Below are 20,096 nucleotides of genomic sequence, written 5' to 3' on the forward strand. Positions count from 1 at the left end.
CAGGAAAAGACTGGATGGCCTGTGGCCAGACACAACCTAAAAGAAAGGTTAAAGGTTCTGGGCCCACACACAGTGTCACAAAATGTCTTGTGTGACACTTCAGAGTGGAAGACACCCACACTTTGCTTCTGCTTTGCTTAATCTGAATGGATTTCTCTGAAAACAAAACGCCAGCCTGGAAAATGTGTGTGAGAGAGCCAAAATGCCAATGAGGGGGGAGCTAAAGAGAGAGAGAGAGAGGTGGAGGGAAAAAGGGAAATGGTCTTATGGAGAGGAGACAATACAAAGTTAGTGTGGGTGGCCTGCCAAGCCTGCAAGAGAAATATCACTCTCAAACCCACTCTGGCTCGCAGGATTCCCTGTGGCATAAGCATGTCGGCCAAACTGTGACAATCTCTGTCCAATCAAGGCCCTGTGGCCCTTAATTACTGAGCCGTAACCTCCAACAATAATTCATGCATTTCAAAAGCTCATGAGATAATCAGGGACATTAAACTGCCTCTGGTCTGCTGGAGATGTAGCAAATGAAAGATGGCTGACAGGAGACCTCTGTTGATTTGAGGGCTAGCACACTTTCAGACTGAAGTGTCTATTGAAAATTGCTTGAACCTTAAGAGGACAGATGTTGCATGATAAATGACTGTTCTGTTACAAAATGTGTGGTTATGGATCAGTAGTATTCACATGTCCACAACATTAACAGTCGCTAATAAGTAGTGACATTGACCACATGCAGTAGACTATAAATGATTGATATTTCTTTTTGGAGAAGCAGAGTTTAATATTGATCAGGTTACGTTGTTCATGATCTTATAATCATTGTAATGGTCATTGAGCATGTATATACACCAAGGCCAGAAACAAATATAATATCAGCTTGGTCCAATACACTGATAGTGGATAGAAAATCCTAAACCATAACTATCTGAATTTTTTTTTTTTTTTTTTATATTTGCAAATTCAATTATTTTATGAAGGTCTGGGCCAGAAAATGACACTATTTCCACAAAAATGTTCAAAATATGAAAGTTAAATAACTTAATATCACACCTTGGGAAATGTATAAGGCTATTTATGGCAATTACACACCTGCCATTTTTTTGGAAACATCAACAAGGTCATTAGGTAAGACTCAAACATGTATTTACAGTAGATGTGTCCTGCTTGTCATCTTATTTCATTCAGTATTTGGCCTCTGTATCAGTGTTATTCAACAAGATGAATCGGCAATGATGTATCAATCCTTAAGAAAATACAGCATACATTTTAATTCTTTTTTTTTTTTTTTACTGTTGACTTTGCATTGTGCTGCATGTCAGTGAAAAAACTACTTTGCCATAGTGTGTGCTACTGCGGGAGTCCAAACTGTAGCCAGCAGATAGAAGTATGAGTTTCACCACATGTACATACTGCATGTTAGATTAGATAGTGATCCCGACATCAAAGTGAATGGCTGATTGTGTTTGCTTTGGTTTTTATTATTCATTATTACTAAAAGTGCTGGTGTATCAAAAACCCTTCATAGTAGAAATCTGGATTTTGCTTTGTTAGGAGAGGAAAATCAATCATGAACAAAAAAAATACAGAAAAAAAAACATTCTACCTTCCCTATACATTATCCAAAGACATCTGACATGCTCATCCATTATGTAATTTTAACAATTTTGACCACACTATTTCACACTTTTACTAAATATGGTGGCAAGTGATTCAGATAAAGAGATCTACAGTCCATCGGGCGATTTTTACCCAACGGTATAGCCATTATTTGAACATTTACAGTGGCAGATTCCCCACTGTGCGCTTGTTAACTTGCAAAAGCTTAACTGAATTCCATTTAGCAGGTATATAAATATATGCAGCTCTATCATTAGCTCATCCCTGGAAAATTAGTCTATTGTTAATCTAAATTGAACACACCTGCTTTTTATAATCACTTGTGCACATGCAGCAGAGCTTTAAGGTTTGGTGCTCATGAGGAGAAAGGGGAAGTTGGGATTGGCATGTTGTATCTGCCTCTCAGAACCCGCCTCCTCGTAGTAATTAACAATCACAAAAACCTATGGAACAACCTGGGCCGGGATTAATAAACTCCTATCGCAAGTTATTACATTGAGCCTGTGAGCGGATTATCCCTTGTCCTGTGAATGGATGTCTCCATTTCCTGCTTCTCTCATTCCTCAGTGTATTGGCGTCTAAATACATTCAGGCAATATAGACTGAGTTCACATTTGGACACTCAGTCAAACGGGTCGGGATTCTCAGACTCGATCGAATGGGATCATACTATAATCATTTTTTTTTAAGTTTCTAATAGAAAATGGCACGAGGCATATAGGTATTAGTCTATGGCATAGACATATACAGTAGGCCCAAGACTTAATGTTTGCAAAATCACTCAGAGGGAGGTCCACGAGTTCCAGCTGGACAGACAAGAAAGAGTTTTTGTTTTTTAACTGATGAGATTTCCCAGAGGAGAAAACCTTGCACTCCAGATATTGGAATTGATTTGCTCCTCTACAGCAATCCAGATATTTACCTTCTGGCTAATTGCAAGAGGCAAGACCCATTCAGCTCAGAAAGAATAAGACTGGCTGAGGCTTTTCTTCTCTGCTGTTTGGACTGATGCCACACCCTCCATTTAAAAGTTTCAGCTCATTCCACGTGGTTTGCACAGAGCTGTCCGGTCCAGTCTGAGCTGCCCTCCCAAGCAGTGGCGAGACAGGAGAGAAGTGTTGAAAAGATAACTTTTAGTGACCGTTGGCAAAGGGAAGCGGCATCTTCAAGTAATTCCATAATTGAGATGGATCTTTTCAAAAACTTTTTAAGGGTACTATTATGCATATTAGATGTCTGGACCAGGCACTAAATACGCTGCTTCACTGTCAGCCTCCTTCAAACAAGGGTCAGGGGCAAAGGCACAAGTAGATAATTCTTTAAGCTGGACCCACTCACAGAAACCACTCAAGTCTTTTAAGTGAATACATTTTTCTTGATCACATGATGTAGCTGAATTACACATCTTTTTCCTGATTATTTTGAACCCACTTGTGAAATCCTTTTCAGTCCCCCTCACGATTACTGAACATGGATGCTAATGTCTGACTCAGCCTCGCACTTGACATGGTTAACAGTGAGCTAAATGTGAGACCACAGAGGAAGCAGCTTCCATAATTTAAATGCATATAACTAATGAACGAAATAACACACACATGCATGTGATGTGTCTAATTTCTATATGTCTGTGTCTTACAGATCAGGAGCGGATAGGAAAGGACTCGAATTATGAGCAGGAAGGAAAGGTGCAGTTTGTTATTGATGCCGTTTACGCGATGGCCCATGCCCTGCACAACATGCACCAGGAGCTCTGCCCAGGGAAAGTGGGCCTCTGCGCTAAAATGGATCCTATCAACGGCACTCATCTGCTGAAGCACATCCGTCGTCTGAATTTTGCAGGTGAGTTATGTTTATTGATTCTGAAAAGCCTGTTTGTCTCAACTCAAGAGGTATTCTATTGTGAGCTTTTTAAAACACTCAGACATTTCAGCTGACAAACACATTCCCATTCTCTCATTAACAGAAAATTGGACTGTCCAAGGCTGCAGTGTAGTCAGGTGCCAAAAATCAGTCATGCAAAGACTCCAGTATCATTGTATTTCAGGCCAAACCATGGTACATTCAGATTCAGACAGCACGTAACAAAAACTTTGCAAACGTGTTCAATTTCTGGACCGAAGACCAACAGACAGAGAGTGCCATGTTAAGTTATATTAGAAGGACATTTCTGGCACAATGAGACACTTTTGAAAACATTTCCTTCCAGTTTACATCATTTTAACATCTCATGGGTCAGAGCCCAACACCTTACCTGCTTTCCTTTGTTGTGTGACCTGTTTTCCATTTCCTCCATGTAGCCTCACATTATACCCAGCTATTAGTCAAGTTCACATTCATGACAGGCATATTAATAATTAACTGTTTTCACACAAAGAGCGGTGATCCGGAGTTTCATTATATAGACATTGCCCTTTTAAAGCAAAGCAATTTAAGACAATTAAAATTCTTTCATAGAGACTTGAGTATGCAGTGTTTGTACAGATAAATTATTCATTTGAACTCCTGCTCTTCAAGCTAATTTGTCATTCTAATATCTACTTGTTGCATTGGCAGAATGTCAATTTAATGTTTTATTCATATCTCAGAAGTGAAAGAAAATATTTTCCTTCAAAAAATTGAATGGAGGATTTTGCTTTGGCTTTCATGTCACTAAAGATCAGGGACATTTTTATTGTGAAAGAGAATATGCCACTGTTCACAATGGCTTTTGTACATTAGGAATGTTCGGGTTTTGACAAACAGTAATGTTCTCTGTGGTGAGAAATAACTTACTCCTAATGTTGTCTGGAAAGCACCACTGCTGCCAGACCCGATGGCAACCCCTCTGTCCAGTGTGTCATTGTCTGTGGACTGCATTGGTGCAACATCTTGCTTACAGATCTTGTATCTGCACTGATGTTTTTGTATTGTTTTTGGCAGGCCAGCTTGCATTTGAAGCTTTGAATTCAGGGACATGTTTAAAGGACAGTTAATCATAGCTGTGATGAACAAGCCTCTGAATCACCCCACATCTCTGATTTGTTCAGTGATTTAAATAATTGTGGCATTGTGCTTACCGACATCTGTTTTTATGAGTTGGAGAAACAAGAGCTTTGTACATTAAAGGGGACGTCATTCCTGTATAGCTACCCATCTGAAATAGCATATAATTCACAAGTGTGGATGAGATTGATGCAACTATCCAGGTTGTTGTAAGTTGACTTACAGGAGAAAAAAAAAAAAAAAACACTCAAATTGACATATTTGTTTGATCGTCCTGAAAAACCTTAACTGCCCCAAGCAACCTCTACTGCAGTTTCTGTGTCAGCTGAAACTCGCTAATGATTTGTTTGTGTGTTCTTGCTTTAACAGTAAACCAGTGGGTATTAGATACCTATTTTTAGGGTGGTTCCCTTGTAGAGGTTCTTATTATAGCAACAAGCTGCTTTCTGCCACAGTAAGATTGTATACAGGTTTAGGTATGAATGTAAGAATAGAAATTTTAAACTCATGGACATTTTCAGCTCAGAACTGAGATAAATGTCTTTCTTCAATATGATATTCAACATTTGCTCAGCCTTTACTAACTTCAGTTTATCAATGTAAAGCTACTGATTTGATTCCCATGGCTTGCTGGGAAATCAGGTGGGAAAAGTAAACAGTCTCCTTCAAGAACAACCATTAAAATATCTTTAATCCCCAAATGTAGCAGCTCAGCTGCTAGGAATCCAATAGCATGTGGGAGAAAAACAACTGATGGACTGCTGTTCACAACATGCAGTATGCTGGGTTCAGTGCTTCTTGTGATCTGTTGTAAAACAGCTTCTGTTTTCTCCCTTTTTTCCCAGACAAGAATCTTTTATTTCTGATGTCTATGTCTAGATACATTGGGTTTATATAATTATCTACAAAGGGATGCAGTAGGTTTCTATTTGCATAAACTGCATGTAATGTAATGTTTTATTCCACCTCTATATATATTCTTTTCAGGAGACAGCACTGCGCCTGGCACCAAGTTCAGAGTAGGAGTTTTTAAATGCAACCACTCAGGGACGAAATGGCAACTTTTATTCCTCCCTTTGGCACTAACGTTTGCATTCTATAAGAAATGTTTGGGTTTGGTTATTTTACACCAAATAAAACAAGCATTGTTAAAAAGAAATCTGAGAAATCATACACAGTTAATTTAAAAAATGATGGGGAAAAAAATGTGGACTGTAATTGCATCCAAAATAGAAATCAACATTTTTTAAAATTGGTTGTACAATGAGGACTGAGTGGTGCTCCTCATAAAGTGGCTTCAACAAGGTTTTAAGCCTGCAATCAGGGACAGGAAGCTCCAGTGCAGTCCCGTACTGTAGGTCCTTTTGAGCTGATTTTTTTTTTTTCTAACCAGGCACACTGTATAAATGTTACAGCACCATCTGACCAGAGGGGTTGCCTTGAGGTTACACTACACTCCATCTAATTGCATCAGCACACAGCAGTGTATTGAACTTGTCCAGATACATAAAACAACCTAACTGCTGAGATTGGACTTGCTGGCCTGTGTATTATATTTTCACAGACGATATTTATCTCTGTGTTGTGATATTAGTATGTTACGCGCCAGTAAACACACAAAATAGTCATCCCTTTTTTTTTTTCTTGCAAAATAGCAATCGACAGAAATGTATGTAAAAGTAGGTCTTTTTTTTTTTGTTGTTGTGATGAATCATTCTTGAGGCCGAGCCAGCAAGAATCTATTGTTACACATTTCTGTTCATTGTCAGCAGTTTTAGCGGACATCTGCTAAAAATAATTCACATTTCTTCCTCTGCAGAGCTGCACAGCTCTCAAAAGTCCAGTAAATCCACATCCGCAGCAAATATATTGTGTCTAATATGTACCGAAACTCAGTTTATAAAAGGTCAAATGTCAAAAAGCTTATTAAAAACCAAAGACGCGCATGGTGGCCAATCTCCTGGCTCGCTCACAAAACCAGATATCTATGATATCTCAGTGGACTGTCAGGGTCTCAACAGGGGACGCAGTAAGCTAGCTGATGACAGATAACCTTTTAGAAAAGATGAAAAGTAATCTGACAAAAGTATTTGCTTGGCTGGGATATTTTCACTAGTCTGGGAATATCTGTGCGCTTCTTGAAGAGCCTTTACATTTTCTCCGATCAATGAAGCTTCGTCAGTGAATGAAGCTTCCCATCAGTGTTTCTTGTCTCTTGCTATCATGTCAGAGAGAAGTGTTTCTGTGACTGTCTAAAAAGCAGTGGCCTTTCCAGCGTCAGCCTCACCGGGGACAGCGGAGTGTAGAAAGAAGGCGAGTTCTCAGGGTTTTCCATCTTTCCACACCTCTTTCTCTCCTGTCAAGGGTGTGCGGCATCTTCAGTGTTGTGTAGCTCAAAAGATGATTCCAGCTGACATATTTTTTTCATAATGCAAAAGGTCTTCTTTTTCTTTCATGGGCATGCTACCGAGTCCTGTTCATAAAAATCTCTATCTAACATGATGAGAATAGACAGTTCTAAATATAAAGCCCATTCATCTTAGTTCAGTTTGTACTGTTGTCACCTTAAAGCTAAAAATGTATGTTAAATTCTCAAATAGCTTCTTTTTTAACTCACCTGCAGAGAGAACCCAGTCTTCATTTGTAATTTCCCTGTTTTGATGTGATCATATTTACAGTGTATCTGCACACTTGCACACCAAATTGAATGCTTTCTAAGATGTCACCAAGGCAAGTGTAATGCCCTCTCCTCAGCTGACCAAATGTACATTAGAGCTTGGAAAAGATGTTTTCAGTCAATCCCAGTATTAATATGAATATATTTGTGTTTTGATGCGTATCTCCATATAACACACATATGCAAAAAATAACTGAAATATGTCAAAATATAAAAATCCAAATGTTTAATGCTATGAACTGCATTGCAGTATGATGCATTATGTGAAACAAGAACTATTCACACATCTACAACAAAACCTATCATAACTAATTATGGCAACTTTTCACTACAATTTGCTGGAAATCCTTAATTTAGACAACAGAAGTAGATAAAACTATAAATCAATAGCGTTCAATCCACATGGGCTGATATGATATTTCTCATGGGTCCAGGCGTCACCTCAAAATTTTAGACTTCTCAAAATTCAAAGTAAGACATTTTATGGCCTTAAATGAAAGAAGAAAATGTAATTAAAAGTTAATCTGCAGATACCCTGGTTTAAGGTTAGATTTATGGTCTCTCATGACCTGCTCTTGATTTAACATGCTATTAAAGTGAGACTATGTAACTTTATTTAAGTTACTATTTAGCATTTTTGTCTTTATTTGATAGTTGAAAATATAGAAGGAGACAGGAAATAAAGGGAACAATGGCCATTCTTGTTATGTGCTATGTGCCTTAACCATTAGGCCACTGGGTGCCCCAAATATGTCACTTTTGAAAGAAAAAAGTAGAGCAGTCCTTTTAGAGAAGAAAAGTTAAATGCAAAAAGAATAAAATGTACCCGTACTCACTTACAGTACTGCCACAGCCTGACTTGTTGTGGTCTGTCTGGCTAGCTTTAGGTATTGCTGTGTAGCTGATATTACTGAGTCAGTTTGAGTCAGACTTCATGACTCATCTCTACTTGTGCTACTGTTACACTCCGTTTTGGCATGTCGCACTGTTCAATGGTTTTATCGCAAAACTTAAACAAGTGACTGACTTTAAAGAATCTGTTCATCTATTATTAGCTGTTGTGTTGATAAATTCAGTTTGCACAGCACTTCTCTCCATGTTATTCACCTCTCTGCTGTTCTGAGTTACTCTTCTCTAACAGAAATACTGTTTCCATTCACTTATTAGTTCCACTCGTTTCCAGTTGCTGATTTTTGGAGCACAAGTTGAGTCATTATCAATAAAACTCAACACTTCTTTTGCACTCGTTTAGCATTAAACGCCTTTCAGTTTCTCAAAGGGCATAATCCATTCCATTACTGGTAGGCTCTGATTTTGAAACATCTGCACGATCTGTTGAGTTGTAGTGGTAGTAACTGAACCGTGCTCACAAAAGGGGCAGAGACGCAGTTGGAAAATAATGAAAGCAGTTTGTCTGTGTTTTAAAAGAGAAAGTATTTACAGCTGAGTGGTGAGTGTGACATGACTGTTGCTGTACTGATGGAATTAGTGCTGTGGAAATGTGCATTATGCTGAATTTGCCATGGTAGCTATTAGAATACTGGTAATTCCACTCCTCTGTAATGTTTTACCTGCCCTTTATTTGTTCATATTGGCTATTATAGGAGCCCCAGCCATTATTCAAATATCATCTTTTTTTGTGAGAATTAACAGTATTTCGCAATATCCATATTCTCTCCTTTTGTAAAGCTAAATGTATTGTCGTTGTTTGAGTAAACCTTTTGACTGAATGATACAGGTTTATTTATTTATTTATTTATTTGATCGCCACTTGAACGTTTCAAGAGTTGAAGCCCAGTGTGAGAGCACTTGTAGGGAGCAGACGCTGATACACTATGATTAAGTAATCATGCAAATGTCATGACAGTGGCAGGAGGGTCAGAAAAGACACACTTCAAAAATGAAGTGGATCCGTGGTAAATTCTGCATGACTTTGCCTACGTACAGGTCATTAAGAGTTAATGACCGGTGCAGAGGTCAACAAGCTGTGCTGCCATTCAACCAAGGTGTCCTGGTTGTGCATTCATGCAGAACAAGCACATGTTGGATTAATGATCACACTCTGGTAATTCTTAAGGTGTGTATGTGTGCTGGAAGGGGGAGGGGGAGGGCAATACCACAATCATTAAATATTACGTGTAATTACAAGCACTCCATTAACCCCAGCGTTTCTTTGAGAGCATACTAAGCAATGGGCAAACAAGTAGCCCGTGGTACACACACGTCACATTAGTGCACAGCACAATGCAGCGGTGGCAGTGGCCTCTGAGGAACTCATTATGCCCCTGACTTGTGAGAGGACTGTTTAGACAAGTAGTTTGTGCCACATGACAGGTCTAATTCCTCATCTGCAGCTCAAACATTGACCAGACTGCCCCAAAATGCACCACTCTCTTCACTCTTAATGAAGAGGACACACCACTGCCTCCGGAGGAACGACAGCCCCCCGGGAAGTCACAGTGCCTTAAGAAGATGCCAGATTTGTCTTTTATTTTGTTTCCCCACTATGCTTATTAACAGAGAGGCATGATGTGCTGCGCCTGCAGACGACGCCATCTGGTTACCTCTCATGTGTCAAAATGTAAAAATGTTAAAAGTTGCATTAGAAGGAACTACTGTAGTTGTTTTGCTGTCCTGACAGAAAACAGACCACCCACTCAGCTGTGACAAGATAAAATAAAAAATAATAGAGTGCAGAAAAATGTCTAACTGTCACATGCAGGCTGCAGCTGAGAAAGGTCCCTTTTTGTTACAGAGGTAACACACACATGACTGCTTGATGATGAGCTGCACTTCTTAGAAATGACCCCCTATTACAACAACGTGATCAGTCTGGTAGGCAGATAGATAGATAGATAGATAGATAGATACGTACTTTATTTATCCCCTAAGGGAAATTCATGATGGTGTTCAATTCCTGATTTATATGAAACTGCTGTCAGAAATCTTTACTTGTGATAAAGATTTTTCCAGGGGAAGACGTATCCAAAATCTGGCGTAGCAAAGTAGAAAGTCTCGTGATTAGAGTGGTGATTGAACAACAGTCTTTATCAACCTGTAACAGATGAAAAAGATTTATTAAAAACATCATTGATTACAACATTGATAAATATAGGATCTTCATAAATACAGGATTGGAACGTGCTGTCAAATTAATTAATAAGTCTTTTAATACAAGGACCTAAACAACAGTAAGTACAGGAGTAAAATAGGCTCATATCTTGAATTATTACACACGCACTAAAACCCAGAGCAAAAAACATGCACGTCAACCTCTTTGATTATATGTAAATCACATAGTCCAAAAATAAAAACTAGACTTTAAAGTGATATTACAAAAAGATTTTTAAACAAATCAATACTGAAATCTTTCGGACTTAAACATGTATGTTATATATGAGCAGTGATAACAGGTATAATGCGTGTGAGCATATTTACAGTAGCTCGAAGCCACTGTAAAAGAGCTGTCAATCTGTGGAAGGTCTTAGAAAAGCAAGCACGACCAAAGGACCCATGAAGCTGTTAATATAATCATATCAGCAGTGTTAATGCTGGTAGTGTTACTGCATTATTCTCTCCAAACCACCAGTGTGGGATTCATGGTCCATTTTCCTCTGTTAGTGACAGTGGTGTCCATACGAGCACTTAAAGGCTCGAGCACATTACCCTAACTGTGACAGTGAAAAGCAGAGAGCTTCAAAGCGCTTTTTAAAAACTCTGGAAATTGGAGTACAAGAAGAAAGAGGAAAAAAGTCGGGCACGATTAAAATCTTTCATAGAAAAGATGAACAGCTTATCAACAGTATAGATGCGCTTAATATATTTATATAAACATAATGCCTCTCTCCTTCATAAAGTCACCATAATCCTCCCATGATCACTAACTGCTTTGTGATGTGGGCGGCATTGTCACACAGGCGATGCTGAGTAAAAAGGTAATGCCGTAATCCAGCGGGGCTGACTCATCGAGATGTGGATTAGGGCGCTGCATCCTCCAACGTTGAAACAAAGAGCAAGAAAAAAAATACTCATCAGCAGAAATCCATCAGCAGCAATTGGACACGTTTACCCTTTTGTTCTTAACTGGGATGCTCATTGTGTTTTAGGGGACTTAATAATAAACCAGCCTTGGCACACAAAGAAAAAAAACAACACAGGGGCTTAAAGCTTTCATCAGTGTATGAAGGTATAGACGTTTGTGAAAGTTGATGCGAAAAGCAATTAGACATGAAGTTCCCTCGTCCTCCCTCTGAGGAGGACCTTTCCACATTCCACCATGATTAAACGGATTGCTGCGCTGGATGTGTGGCTCATCGAGTTTCCATTGGGAAGCTCACAGAGAAATCTTTGGTGTGCTTTCTTTGTGACACGTCGTTACAGCTTGTCTTAAAAACAGCACACAGGAATACATTGTTATCACAGTGATAAAGCAGAGGACACCTTGGGCTGACAGCAGGAATGGTGGGAAAAGTGTGTGTGTGAGGTCAGGCAGGGGTCAGTCGTCAACCCCTGGACCTCCTGGGGAAATCCAGCTGTTCAAAGGCAGTTTTTCTATGTCCTTTGGAGGCACAGATTGTAACAGATTAATGGACATTGCTCAGTGGCAAGCAACACAGAGCTGGTTGCAAAAGCCAACAACTGGGTCTGCGTATGTCATTTTATAATTTGATGATTTCTTCCAACAATATTTCTACAGTGTTGTTAAGGTGAACAAAAGAAAACCACTCCATTAAGGTGAGGGCCATATCCAACCTGGACTACTGTTTTGTTTCAAATCAGTCATAAAGCTTGACATCATGTCTATGCTGATATGTCTGGTGCTGGGTTTTGTTTTGCCCTATCCAATTACTTGTGAGTAATGTATCTGTCCTGCTAGTGTCACTTTCGGTTTTCATGGAGGCTAAGATACTGCTTGTTCAGTTTTCACTACGATCAAAGAAATTCGCAGATTCTCGAGTCGTTATTTTTGTTACTCAACCTACAACAATTTGTACGGCTGCGTTGGTCTTTGTCGTAATTTTTGCAGCAGTTCTGTGTGTTTTTCATGTATGTAACTTGCTAGCGATGCCGGAAGATGGCATTTCCATTCTTAATCCCACCAGGGTTTGTACAATATGTGATTCCATTTGTCATATATCCAGTAATGTAGGTTTAGTCACTCCCAGACACCCTCTCTCAGTAAATAAATGCCACTGGTGGCTGTGTAAGTATGACAGTTAATGAGAGATATGCCTGAGAGTGCTTGTTATTAGTTGACTGTATCAAGCTAACTGTATGACTGATATTATGGCAGCACAGAAATAGACACCAGCCTCTCATCCATCACTCCTCAACTCAACACAATGCAATGTCAAGGGGTTGTTCAACTAGCTAGTATCAAACATGTCTGGTTGAGCTAAGTTGCATCAATTTACACCTGCAAAGCTATGACTGGCTGATCATCAATGAGCAAAATACCACACTATATTTGAACTGTGACACAAATCGGATATGTGAGCAATGAACCTGGAACCACGCTTGGTGAGATCGTGGTCACGGTTGAGAGGGAAGGAAAAACCAACATTAATTGTTGGTCTGTCACAGCTTGAAAGTCAGACACGCTCCATGTGCATTCACCATGCCACGCTCCACACTCCACATAGTTTCTGCCTTGCAACACAATGGAAACAGTACTTCCTGCATTGTCTCTGAAATCTCGCGCTCAAGAATCATCCAACATGACCATAATTCTTAGTGTATATGTGTTGTCATGAGGAAACATCTCCATCAGCCACAGCAGTTGAGAATGTCTTCAAATTAGAAAGACAAAGAAAAAAAATGTTATAGATTCACAAACATCATATTGGTTTCTAATAGATTAGCATGATAACTGCAATAACAATGACAGCACATTAGTATTCTTTGACAGATTCATACTTGCACAGAAAACCATTCAGCCTTGTGCAGCAGATGATGATGATTGTTCCCTCATTTAGGCATAGCTGGCAACCCTGTGCTATTCAACGAAAATGGTGATGCCCCCGGTCGCTACGAGATCTACCAGTACCAGATCCGAAACAAGACTGCTGAATATAAAATCATCGGCCACTGGACAGATCAGCTCCACCTTAACGTAAGTACTGCTCTGTCTCCTCTATGCACACATAGACACAAAAGCACAAAAGCTTTGACTGCATTCATCCTTCAAGTGTAATGCTTGTTTTAGTGTTTGCAATGAAAATCCTTCCCTGAAAAGTTGTTTTCTCCGGCTCTGCAGCTGCATGTTTGTGCACTAACACATCCAAAACCATTTGATAGCGCTTAATGCCATCTTCAAAGGTGTAAATATCCAGAGGGCGCTTTAAATGATTAACAGGGCGGATTGTGATGAAAAGAAAGCTATGAGAGCTTAAGGACAGACATATTTAATATAATCTCTCCAGACGGCATCACTGACTCCCAAAAACAATACTGTGGGCAGGGGGTGTGATGAAGTAACGGTATTATAACAGTAAATTACATAAAGGAACCAAACAAATTATGTTTTGACAAAATGAAGAGGAGGCCTTGGGCAGGAGAAAGAGTAAAATGGAACACATGAAGAAGCTTGAGAGGAGCTTTGTCTTCTTTACTTCTTGCAACAACATGTGCTATGGAAAAAAAAAAAAAAAAAGAAAAGAAAAAAAGCGAGATTTGTGTTGGGCACCTACTGTGGAACGTGCCAGTTCTGTCTCTAAAGCTGGCTGTGTTTAATTAGTGTTCTTTGAGTTTTTAATTAAATGCACTTTTAGAGACAAATTTACCGGCTTCGGATGAACAGCCACAATTGAATAAAACTGATAACGTAACATTAAAGAAAGTTTATCTTTCATTCCTCTGATCAAAGACAGCAGAGTATTGATTTCTAACACAAACAACTACATACAAAAAAAAAACAAAAAACTGTCAGTCCCCTGCAGAGCAAGCAGTGGGTCTCCCCTTTCCTCCTCTGCCTTGCCCTTCAGATAATTTCACCTCCCACTGGAAAATCTTGCTGAATCCATGAGGAGCGCTTCACTTGACCCCTAGATTGACCTTCGCAACCCCACCCGAATAAATAGATAAAACCAAGTAGTATAGGAGCTTGTCGAGATTGTCCTTGACCTCCAAGGACGCTGAGGATTTTTTGGGATCAGTAAAGTATCACTACCTCTACATGCCACCTATTTTCCAGGATATAGACAGCTTAGTACAAATCTCATCCGTCTTTGCGTCCATTCATGTTTATCCGTGTCTCCCCCTTCCTCCGTCGCAGGTTCGTTCAATGCAGTGGCCCGGCGGTGTCCGCCAGATCCCTTCCTCGATCTGCAGCCAGCCCTGCCAGCCCGGCGAGCGCAAGAAGATCGTAAAGGGCATCCCTTGCTGTTGGCACTGCGAACGGTGCGATGGTTATCAGTACCAGGCGGACACCTACACATGTAAGATGTGTCGCTTTGATTTGCGGCCCAATGAAAATCACACGGGCTGCGTTCCAATCCCCATTGTTAAGCTGGAGTGGAGCTCTCCATGGGCAGTCATCCCTGTGCTTATTGCAGTCGTCGGCATCATGGCCACTTTATTTGTGGTGGTCACGTTCATCCGCCACAACGACACTCCCATTGTGAAAGCATCAGGCCGAGAGCTGAGCTATGTGCTGCTGACTGGCATCTTCCTCTGTTATGCCACAACGTTCCTGATGATTTCAACCCCTGATGTAGGAATCTGCTCCCTGCGCCGGATCTTCTTGGGTCTGGGGATGAGCATCAGTTATGCTGCCCTGCTCACCAAAACCAATCGTATTTATCGCATCTTTGAGCAGGGCACCATGTCTGTGAGTGCGCCAAGATTCATTTCTCCAGCCTCCCAGCTCGTCATCACGTTCACCCTGGCCTCAGTGCAGCTGCTCGGGGTGTGCATCTGGTTTGGCGTAGATCCCTCCAAGGCCATTATTGACTATGAGGACCAGAGGACGTCTAACCCAGTGCTGGCTCGTGGTGTGCTCAAGTGTGATATCTCTGACCTGTCTCTGATCTGCCTGCTGGGCTACAGCATGCTGCTCATGGTCACCTGTACAGTCTACGCCATTAAAACCAGAGGGGTGCCGGAGACCTTCAATGAGGCGAAACCAATTGGTTTTACCATGTACACCACCTGCATTATTTGGCTAGCATTCATCCCAATCTTCTTTGGCACTTCACAGTCCACAGAAAAGGTAAGCTTACAACTACTTCTGGACTGCAGTTTGTTTTCTTTTCTTCATTTGTCTAACTCATGGCAATACTTCAAGGGTTTTAGAAATCTCCACGGCTGCAAAAAGCTACTTAAATCCTAAATCTATTTACTTGCCTTTTTAATTCCTCTGTCTGTGTCTTTGCTTTCATATTTCCTCTAGGGTTGTTCGGAACCCATTTACAATATTGGAGAAGTGTGTGTGCAGATGCGCACCAAGAAAGTGATTTTAACGAAAACATTACTACACAGTAGCAGTGGTGGAAGTTCAGAGAGCAATTACTGAAGTACTTTAATATATTATAAGGTACATATATAATATTGTAAAGTATTTCATTTGCTACTACTACTAATTGCTACTAATCTACCTTTGATTCCACTTCATTTGTTGGATGTCTGTAGTTGCTACTTACTTTGCAGATGATTCCACAAACAAAACATATGATCAGCAAATAAAATCTGATTCCTTTTCATAGATAAAACCAGTTGATTACAGCAACGAATGTTCTGCATTGATCAACTCTTGCTCCCTCGGATTTGCCTTGTGACCGCCAACCCCCAATGGACCACAACTCCCAGATTGTGGTCCAGGTTAAATTACCCAGCACATTACTTAACCATATATTAGGCCACCTACATTACACCTCTGTTTACATGTTATTGCATGAATAATAATAATAATAATAATATGATCACATAATTTCCCCAAATAAGTGACAGGGGCTATATTGTGTATAGTGAGTACTTTTTACTTTTGATACCTAGTACAGAAGTAAATTTTTCTGTCAATAGTTCTGTACTTTCACTTTTACGTTTTAAGTGCTTCTTCCACTTCTGCACAAACAATTAGTCAATGTTTTTGAAACGGCAGTTTAGCTATCTTTAAATGTGTAGCTCCATCCCACATGGAACACAAATGTTCAATTTCTTATCAAAATATCCACCACTGCTTTTGTTTTAGGGCAACAGCAATTTTAGAAATAAAGTTAATAGAACTCAGCAGCTAAAATGACAACTACAGAGGAGGCATCATGTGGAAGTCTTAGATTGTGAAAACACTAACATAATCTACCAAGTGTGAACACAGAGTTTTATGATTGCATTCTCTTATAAGTCTGCAGGCAGCACGCAAGCCTATGACTCACATATATGTGATGGCTGTATGCCACACAGCATTAGAAACTCATGAGCTGTTTGCACAAGCTCACACTCGCATTCCCGTGTCAAATCAATGCACCTGACCTCATGAACCGTGGACCTGGATCACATCCAGTGGGAGCACTGGGAGGGTACAGGTCAAGAGGGATCCAAAAGGGCTTGGAACTCGCATACAGAGGAGACACTCTGGGTCCAAAGCCAAAGGGGTACAACATTGACACAGTAGAAATGTGTAGATTCAGTTGAAAGAGGTCTTTTGGCAGTGTAACAAAAGGGGTTCAGTGGCTACAAGAGAGGACAAGAGGGAAAAGCCTCATACTGGCATGGACACTATCAGCGGTGCCAGCATGGGTCTGACAGATGCAACAAATTAATCCTTACCTCCTCCCCTTCGGGATTAAACAAAACAATGCATCAAAATGCTGGCCTAGAAAACTGGCTGTGATAGTTACCTTTGTGGAAGAACATTCTTGAGAGACAGTGTGTGTGCATTGTATCGCACTCAGCAGCCCAAAATCATTTCTGTAGTCTACAGCATTGCAGAAAATCTGCATATGACTGCAGCCAATTGCATTACATTAATAATGAAGTATGTGACCAGCACTACAATGACTTATTTTCATATGCTGCATGTTATGTTAACACCACAAAGCCCAAGCTACTGCAAATCTGCATATTGGCCTTCTCCTACCACATAAATCCACTGATGTCAACACTAAAACTGAGCAACAGCTTCTACATGTTGAAAACAATGAGAGCTATGCAGAGCTCCAAAAGAAAACGGCTTGTTTTGCGCTCCATTTTACTGAAATATATTCAGGAAAACGTACTGAAATGTCGACCATCATTACTGTACATTCTCGATTATCATACACTTAGCATACAGGGTAAAGGAAAGGCAGTCCATGTGCAAAGTCCACATTATTTTTTAATGGGAGTGTTGCACATCTTAAGTCGCATGTCAACAGCAGCCATGGATATCAGCATGCTCTTTGTTTAATCATTCCATCTCCCCTCTGAAGATGAAAGAGAATTATACAATCACAGAGAGATTGAACAGCTTTTTTGGAGGATGAGGTAATCCATTAGCTAGCATGGCTTTGAATAGTAAAATAGAAGTGAAAAAAAAAAATCTTTGAAGGGTAAGTAGAGTCTTTTTGTTTCTTCTTCTTTCATACCCCGGATGAATTAAATTTACAAAACCAAGAAAAACTTCTCTCATGCAGGCTTAATATAAGACACTTAGTTTCTTGCTCCAAATTATATGAGTCACTCATTAATTATTATTTCCTGTAGAACTGTACACATAATGGCTGGGAGATAGTTCCACTTTTATCATTTAGAAAACTTCTACCACTGCCCTGAGCGATGTTAAGGTACAACATGAAATGGAACACAAAATGGAAATTTTGCTTTAGGGATTTTTTTTTTCTCTTTTCATTTGAGAGAGAATAATCATATTCAATACATAACCAAAATGGCCTTTGAGTGTTGACTCAGAGAAACTTCACACTCTAATATGGTTTAGTCTAGTCAGGCCATGCAGGCCAAGTTTCTTTATTGTAGACTGCCTTTAACAGACTGTCCTCCCACGTCCTCAGACGACATTTGTTTACATTCATGTGACGAAGCTCTGTAGTGACTGTAGAAATTATGACTCTTGTCCATCAGAAGCGAAGGAGGAAGTAGTGTAGGACTGCAACTAACAATTACTTTCAGTATTGATAATTTTTTTTTTTTTTTTTAATCACTGTGAAATAAAAAATAATTGTGAAATGGGCTGATCACAGTTTCCTGTAGTGCACGCTGACGTGTTCTGTTTTGACACCCAAAAATCTTCAGTTCACATTGATATCAAACAGAGAAAAGCAGCTAATTCTCACCTTTTTTGTCGACAGACTGATCGTTGCAGCTCTGAATTTGTGTGATGCTATTACAGAGCCTCAACAAAGTACTTATTTGAACCCAAACACTGTTTTCTGAACGCTGGCAAAGTTTGTGTTTATGTCTATATTTAATGACCAGGACACACTCACTCCAACTGCTGAGGTGATTATGGGAATCATTTTACGACTGATCGAAGCATAGTTGGAGTGGGTCCTGGTGTTGACAGTCAGCAGATAAAAAGTGTGTATGACCTGATTAAACATGATAATGTAAAATATTTGCAACTGATGTGTGTGACCCGATGGAGACATATTGGTAAACAAACAGCTTTAACCTGAAGTTGGCTTTGTTTTAGTTCACTCACACACAGTTCCCTCTGTTGGCCCTACATTCCTTCCATTTCCCTCCTTTTTTGGCCTTTTCACCACAAACTGCACTGCACATAAAGTGCAAGCTGCTGTGTGCTGTGTCTCTGTTTGTTGTGATACAAGAACACAATGACAGATGGGATTTGTGGGGTCTTGTACTGTCAGAACTCAGTAGCGTTCGTTACTGGGCAGTCGTCAGTGTGTTGTCTAGTATATTTCCTCAGTTGTTGGTTCGTGCTCTTTCCTGACTGTCAAAGACCGAGTCGGTGGAAACGATCTTTTATGTGTGCTTTGTCCAGGCTGTGTACTTTCAGCTTGTCTTCAGATTTGTCCTTAACCACAGTGTTGTCAAGTCATAAAAACTGACTTATGTTTCCAACAGTGATTATTCCACATTTCGTAATTTTGTCCCCCTGAAGGGACACTTGCAAACAATGTATTTTGTCATTTCATTTGGTCTTGTTGGCTTTTGTCACCGAGCCTTTGCTAGACTTAATATGGAGGAAAACAAACCCCATGACTGATCTCTGAGCTGTTACATAACAATGTTCTTATTTAAGGAATTAACATGTCAAAGCAAACACACCTCATAATCATCGTACTGTAAATGACAGGCCCCACAAAGCCTCACAGCCCACAACGACACGTCTTTCAGAGCAATTAAATGCTCCACTTCCTCCGGGTCTTGATTTACTTATCTAGCTGCTATGCTCTCATCACCAGTTTACAGCAGGCCTCTGCCTCAGCGTTACAAGCACAGTCATTTATTTGTCATCTGGTGCCAGGATAAATGTAACGAATGCCATGGGAGGCTCTCTCTATCTTTCAAACAGGGACATCTGGTCTATCTATGGAGCGTGATCACCGAACTGTATGCTAGCTTCAGAAATAGATGTGACACCTGCTTACCTGGGAAACAGTCTAAATCAGCGGCTGTCTCTAAAAGGGAGGCAGGAGGAGGGGCGTGGGGACAAAAGCATCCACGGGAATGAGGTTTCAGCACAATGGGCTCAATTCAAATTCAATCAGCCCACACAAAGAGGTCCTGCCATTACAGTGCATGAATGGACTGATGAATTGAGTGTGGTTGTTTATTATTCTCTATGAAGTCTCCATCACACTATTGGCACTGTCAACTAAACAACAAAAAAACTGCTGTTAATGCACTCGTCAGACAAAGA

The 20,096-nt window shown here is 40.1% G+C and overlaps 1 protein-coding gene across 1 annotated transcript in view; it reads left to right on the forward strand.

The window, feature by feature from the left end:
* LOC111233551 (metabotropic glutamate receptor 4-like) overlaps positions 1–20,096 on the forward strand; it is a gene marked incomplete at its 3' end in the record, with an annotated part of 122,712 nt that overhangs the window by 94,369 nt on the left and 8,247 nt on the right. The window contains exons 6-8 of the mRNA XM_022761391.1: positions 3,256–3,456; positions 13,252–13,388; positions 14,550–15,513. Coding sequence (XP_022617112.1) covers positions 3,256–3,456; positions 13,252–13,388; positions 14,550–15,513 — 1,302 coding nt within the window. The remainder of the gene's footprint in view (positions 1–3,255; positions 3,457–13,251; positions 13,389–14,549; positions 15,514–20,096) is intronic.

This window comes from Seriola dumerili, unplaced genomic scaffold, assembly GCF_002260705.1.
Source record: "Seriola dumerili isolate Sdu_G_001 unplaced genomic scaffold, Sdu_1.0 BDQW01000409.1, whole genome shotgun sequence".
Taxonomy (NCBI): Eukaryota; Metazoa; Chordata; class Actinopteri; order Carangiformes; family Carangidae; genus Seriola; species Seriola dumerili.